Source organism: Argentina silus (assembly GCF_951799395.1).
Source record: "Argentina silus genome assembly, chromosome: 6".
In the NCBI taxonomy this organism is placed as follows: domain Eukaryota; kingdom Metazoa; phylum Chordata; class Actinopteri; order Argentiniformes; family Argentinidae; genus Argentina; species Argentina silus.
Window position 1 is genome coordinate 22,761,326 of NC_139660.1, and position 6,234 is coordinate 22,767,559.

At 46.6% G+C, this 6,234-nt stretch overlaps 1 protein-coding gene across 1 annotated transcript; it reads right to left on the reverse strand.

Annotated features, from left to right (window-relative positions):
- Window positions 1-491: 491 nt before the first annotated feature.
- Window positions 492-3,124, reverse strand: rasl11b (RAS-like, family 11, member B). Its single transcript, XM_083672488.1, has 4 exons — window positions 2,833-3,124; window positions 2,657-2,713; window positions 2,466-2,542; window positions 492-1,665 (listed from the first exon to the last, which is right to left on the reverse strand). The coding sequence occupies exons 1-4, from the start codon at window positions 2,942-2,944 to the stop codon at window positions 1,177-1,179; spliced, it is 735 nt and encodes a 244-aa protein (XP_083528614.1). The 5' UTR covers window positions 2,945-3,124; the 3' UTR covers window positions 492-1,176.
- Window positions 3,125-6,234: the final 3,110 nt, after the last annotated feature.

Consider the following 6,234-nt stretch of genomic DNA (forward strand, 5'->3'; position numbering starts at 1 on the left):
GTCCTTTTATCCCGCTTACTCGTGGTCTGGTGTCGTGAGTGTCTGGAGTCAACATCATTTAACAGAATCCATGCCTCTGGTTTTGGAATGGTTTACTGGTGTACTATGTGGAGAGTTGAGCAGATTGCCCTTAGTGGCTGTTAGAAGCAGCTTCTTTGAGGCAGGGCCCGTCTGGGATAAAACACCAAAAATGAAGTCAAGTCATGACTTGGACACTTCACCTGTTTTATTCTCCCTCGTCACCTTTATTTGACCTTTGTTTGGTCTGCCAGGTTTAATTCCCCTTTGAAAGAACAGTTTCAAATCTTTTAGATCTTAGTGTGATACAAGCCATTGATTAGACACAAGAGTCATCATGAAGTCAACATTTTTATTTCCAAGTTAAGCAAATAATTAAAAAAAAAAGAAAAGAAAAAAGGTTAGCCTTTCTGGCCTTCTTAAAGTGCATCAATAATACACACACCCCCCCCCCCCCCCCCCCCCCCCCCCCTCCTTCCCCACAAACTCCCACCACAGTCCCTGCTATGAGACTACCCTCTGCTCATTGTTCACTGACATATGCAAGGTGATGGTTTTGGCTGTGGTACAAGGAGTGCACTTGAATATACTAAAATGTGACAATTCTAACACCTCACTTCTCCTGTCGGTACCATTCTCAGTGTTACCATGCAGTGGCAGATAGTCAGAACAGAAATAACTGTCACAATGGGGCAGCAGCTTCAAATAAGCCACGCAGTGTCCTTGAAGGCTGCTTGTTGCCAAAAGAAAATGGCCTAGTGTTAGTGTCGGTTCATCTGGTGTGTCTGTGGGCTGCCTTCAACTCAGGACAGCCTTCCCTCTCTGGACCCTCCGGTGGAGCGTCGGTGGGGACCTTGCAGCTGCTGCCCCTTCACACCAGACGGCTGCAGAGAGCGTCTCAGACACAAGTGACCAGAGACAGGCCGACACCTGCCCACCCCGGTGGTCATGACCCCCCCCCGGTCACAGACAGGACCTGGGGGTCAAAGTTCAACAACCACCATGTCTCTGTAAGGACCGTCACTGTTGCTCACCACGTCAGGCTTCTTGAGTCAGACGAGAGACATTTAAACGCAAGACATGAATCTTCCACTGCCTTCTTTTCAAATTATCGATGGCCCGCTGGACCACCAAAGCCTTGCTCCAGAAGCCCCCTCTTCACACGGAGGTGACAGTTCTCACTTTGGCCGACAGGGCCTGCTTAAAGCGCCTCTTCAGGTCCTGCATGTTGGGGGATTTGGGCCTGGGGATGAGGGGCGAGCGCCTCTTCTCCGTGGGTCCACTGGGGGGGGCGTGGGAGGACGGCGGGGGGCTCTGTTTGGCTAGCTGGCCGCACAACCTGTGGAAGGCACCGTGCACCTGGCTGTAGTCCTCGCTGGCCGACACCTCGTAGAAGGAGCAGCCCAGGGTGGCGGCCAGCAGGGGGCCCTGTTGAGTGTCCACGCGTCGCATGTGCAGCAGGTCCGCCTTATTGGCCAGCAGGATGACCGGTGGCACGCTGGCCCCGCCCGCCCGAGCCACCAGCTGGTGCAGCTGGCCAATCAGGTCAAAGCTACGGCGGTCCGTTACAGAGTAGACCAGCACCACGGCGTCAGCCCATTGGATGGAGCAGGTCACGTGGTCAGGGAGGCTGATGTCACCGGACATCTGAGGTAAACAAAAGGAGGAGATCATGGTTAGACTACGGTCATATTGTAACCCTGTTCAACCCATTTTTTTTAATTTATTTATTTATTATGAAAAACCAATTAATGAGCAGCCCTAAGGAGCTAATTCAAACCAGATTAAATATTTCCCCAAACATTATGCAACAGATCTTTTGAAGTGAAACGAGTAGACATGCCTTCCTAGTCAGACAGTGGGCTATACTGTTACTGATGTCCCTGCTGCGGAGTGAAGCCGGGGGAACAGTGAGGTGAGGGTGACTGAGGAGCCAGGAGTGGGGGGTATCATTTACCCCTGGCCCAGACATCCGTTAGTCAGAATGGGAAATTAGATGGCTAGACTGCAAGACTACTTGAGAGAGGAGAGGAGAGAAAAAAAGAAAGTTTGCGGTTTTGGACCAATGCCCAGAGTAGGGAGGAACCAGAAAACGAGGGTTCAGCGTCCAGTATTGACACACAGGCAGTCTTGTCCATAACACTGAAAATAGCCTTTTTTCAAAGCAGCCTACCTGCTTGTCCACGATTTCAAGTCTAGGCTGTTTGTGCATCAATACGCATTTTCGATCAACAGTTACCGTCGCCTTCTCCAGTAGCCAATTTAGACGGCTTTCAAACTGTTTCTAGGGATTTCAATGAGTAAAAAAAAAAAAAAACTAACAAAGAAATCAGTGGCTCTGGTAGGCTACTTAATGCTTTTTTCGACACTAAAAGCAGCTGTCTCAAGCGGTCAAGCCAAGCTGAGAGCTGACTCGACCCAAAGGATAGGGGGAAAAGTGTACTTACATCAACACCTGGCGTGTCCTGGACTTGAATCGCTACTTGCTCTCCGTCTACCTCGACTTCTCTTGAATAAAGGTTACCTGTTGACACGAACAAAACAATACGATTTAATATCGGATCTTATTTCAAACCACTATTGTGTGCTTTTATTTACTCCAAACATTTGCGTGTGGGAAATAAGTCAAGTCACTCACCAGCATTTCTCTCGTAGTCGCCGATGAAGCGTCTCGTCAAGAATCGGACGACCAGCGCTGGAGAGAGGAACAAAGGAAACATGTTAAGTCTCAGGTGGGCACAAATGGACAATGTTAGACAGTCTCCTCGGAACAATAAAATAAAACATTGGGCAAGTTGTTCGTCATCAACTGACCTGTTTTTCCAACTCCACTGCCGCCGATGACGGCTATTTTCATGACTCGGTTCAACGAGCAGTCTGTGGTCGCGTACTCCACGATAGTGGACATGTTCTGGGTCAGACGCATGTTTGCTAAATTCCTTGTGTTTTTTTTTTTTCTTCCACAACCCCCCAAAAAACAATGCTAAATCCAGACACCTAACGCTAATACCTTGAGAGATGTCGAAAAGTGAAATTAATCCAAGTGACAAAGTCGGAAAATGACAACAAATTCAGTTTCGCGTTGCACTCGTTCTGCCTGACGGGAGTTCACTGAACGACTGTCTCAGAGTGGGAGCTGCTGGCCCTTTTATAGAGCCAGAGCAGTGCTCCCAGCTGATTGGCTACTTGGCAGCAGCAGGCTCGCCCGGCTCCCTGCCCTCTTTCACGTGGATTCGCGAGCCCAACACGGAGTGAAAGCCCGTGCAGTGCAACAGGTGGGGATGGTGGGATGAATCGACAAAACAGCCATTCTTCTGCTAGTAATTGTCCAGATGTACATGTTATCTTGTATAACTGTCTACTTTATGTCATATATATATATATAACCATCATAATTCACTCACTGGAGTCTTAAATTAATGGGACATGGATAGTATTGATAGACAGACACCTAGTTATTGACAAAAGAGATACAGAAACAGAGAAATATCACATGTACTATTAAATAGAACACCATCAAAAAGTGTGTATGAATAGTTTACTTAGATTTACTGATAGATTGACCTACATGGAGCGTCTAAAGAACTTTCCACATGGAATGTATACTTTGCGGCAGTGAATGTGCAGGAGAAGGAGACTAAAACATGGAAAGGTGGCAGCTGTCACTTCAGCAGCAGGCAGATGAGTAACTGGGATGTAGCCAGTTCCTATCTTATGAGGGATGGGTGTAGTACCTGAAGTAGGGATAGGTCTGCTGCTTGTCCAGACTTGTCCCTAGATGTTGTTAGCCCTCTGCACAGGGGGTTGAAGTTCTCTGATGCAACCCTCAACCTTCAAGACCCCATGCAAACAGGCATAGATGTGTGAAGCCCCCCCCCCCCCCCCCACACACACACACACATAAACACACACACACACACACACACACACACACACACACACACACACACCTCCTAAATACCTTCAATTATTTACAACCCTCTCTGTCAGACCATAGCACTTTTCTATTTAACACAGCTCCAGAAACAAACTGACTCAAGTTCACTATCACTACTACAAGTATTAAGATTGTGTGTGTGTAACAATGTGTATAAGGTTGTGTGTGTGTTTGTGTGTGTAACAGTGTGTATAACGGTGTTTGTGTGTGTGTGTGTGTGTGTGTGTGTGTGTGTGTGTGTGTGTGTGTGTGTGTGTGTGTGTGTGTGTGTGTGTGTGTGTGTGTGTGTGTGTGTGCAAGGCAGAGGAGAGGTGTTGAACCATATTGTGTCAAATGGGTTCAGCCATGATTGTTGACAAACCTAATTCTCTTCTTTTTAACCTATCCCTTGTCTTTGTCCCACTTTCTTATGTCTCCTTCCATCCCCCACAAGCCCTCTCTCTCCCTCCCTCCCTCCCTCCCTCCCTCCCTCCTTCTCTCTTCCCCCATCTTTCATCCGCGTTCATGCGTCTGCCTCCTGAGGTATTTTGGCAGCCAGTCTTTGTGTGATTATGTTCTGGTATGTATTTTTGATAAGAGCCCTGATGACAGGCGGGTGTGCTGAAATATGAAATTAATGCCTAGGATTCAACAGGTCCCTGCTAGCTGCACGCCACCCTAGCCCCCCCACCCCCCCCACCCCCCCCCCCCAACCCCCCCTTCCCCCCACCACCACCACCACACCACCACAGCCCTCATCACATCACAACCAACCAACCAGCAGCCCCCCCCCCCAACCCCTATGCTGTGCTGCCCCCCCCCACCCCCCCATATTGATACAAGAGTCTCATTTCTACTCTTCAAAATGTTATTGAAATAGTATTTCAATAAATAAATGAAGTATTATATTTATGTACTGGGATACAGGTATGTGTATGACAGCACAATTAACTTTTTACTCGCAAGCTCTTTGTTCAGTCCACTGGTGAGTGAGAGGCAGCTTTGCCATGTTGTGGTAACGTCTCCATTGATGTAACCAGAACCATAACCACATTTTAACCAATTTGGGAATTAAACATGGGTTTGCTGACCAGTCACGTTGCTTCCAGGGAGGAAGCAGTTCTATGAGAAGTGTGCCATATATAAGAGCCCCCCCCTGCCCCCCCCCCCCTCTAATAGGTGACTAATGCTGATGCATAGTTAGGGTGTTAGACGTCACCATGAGCCCAGTGGATGCTCTGCAGCCTGAGGTGTTGCATTATCACTACAGGTTTGCCCATTAGCCAGTTAGCTGCCTCATAAAGCACCGGCGATGGGCATTAGTTGCATAAAAGACTCACGTGTCTGAAACCGGATCATTCCCACGCCAATCCATCTCCTCTGAACTTTCATATAATCAATAATCGGAATTACTTTTTGAGAAAGCAGTATTATCAAAACACATTTTCTGTATCTAACAATGATATAAAGAAAACGTGGAAAATTAGAAGAAAAAAAAAGGTTTGCGATTGTTGAGCTCACTAGTGATTTCTTTCTATTTTTAAATTGTGTTGATTTTGATAAGTCTAAGGTTTTGGCTATGTTTCTGATGTTTCAGCCTCACAACGGCTTCCTTGACTTTCATTGACGTCTCTTTGGTCCTCATGGTGACAGACACCTCTAGCAGACACCAAAGGCAAACGCAAAGACTAGACATTGACAGCTCTCTTATGCCTGCACAACTGATGTGACAAAACACATCTGACTGACCAGAAACACCCGTCACGCCAATTTTCCAATTCTTTTTGTGCCCTGAAATAGGGGGACTATGTATAAAAAGGGTTGTAATTTCTAAATGATGAAACCATGAGAAAACAAAAACATTGAATTAAAACTGAGAATCCCTACTTTAACCTCATCGTAATTGTTTGATTCCAAATCCAAACTGTTGGAGTATAAAACTAATAGAAGACAAATGCTTCCTCTTTCCAATACTTTTGGAGGGAACTGTATGTCATCCCATTGATCTCATATCCTATATGATGATGTTCTGTGCAATGTTAAAACCCATTGAGAAAATGTGTGATTTTATTGTGCTACCTCAAGGCAGCTAATAAATTGACACTCACACTAGACTACGTATTAAGTATAGATAGCTTGAGCTATTGTTTTTTGAGTGACAAAGAAATTACCTACATTCCAGTTTTGCAGTGCAGTGGCATTGCAATAAGGTCCTAAGTCTGAGTGAGTTCCCCCAGGTAACCAGTGTCCCTGTGTGGTTGGTTGTGCATTGGGGCTGAAAATTCACTTTCACTGAGAGA

What these genes read in the sequence shown, in the direction of transcription:
- rasl11b (XM_083672488.1), bottom strand. Translation starts at nt 2,944, where the DNA reads ATGCGTCTGACCCAGAACATGTCCACTATCGTGGAGTACGCGACCACA. An exon ending in CGACTACGAGAGAAATGCTG is followed by an intron (nt 2,543 to 2,656) that starts GTGAGTGACTTG and finishes TCGTGTCAACAG; the next exon opens with GTAACCTTTATTCAAGAGAA. An exon ending in AGGACACGCCAGGTGTTGAT is followed by an intron (nt 1,666 to 2,465) that starts GTAAGTACACTT and finishes TGTTTACCTCAG; the next exon opens with ATGTCCGGTGACATCAGCCT.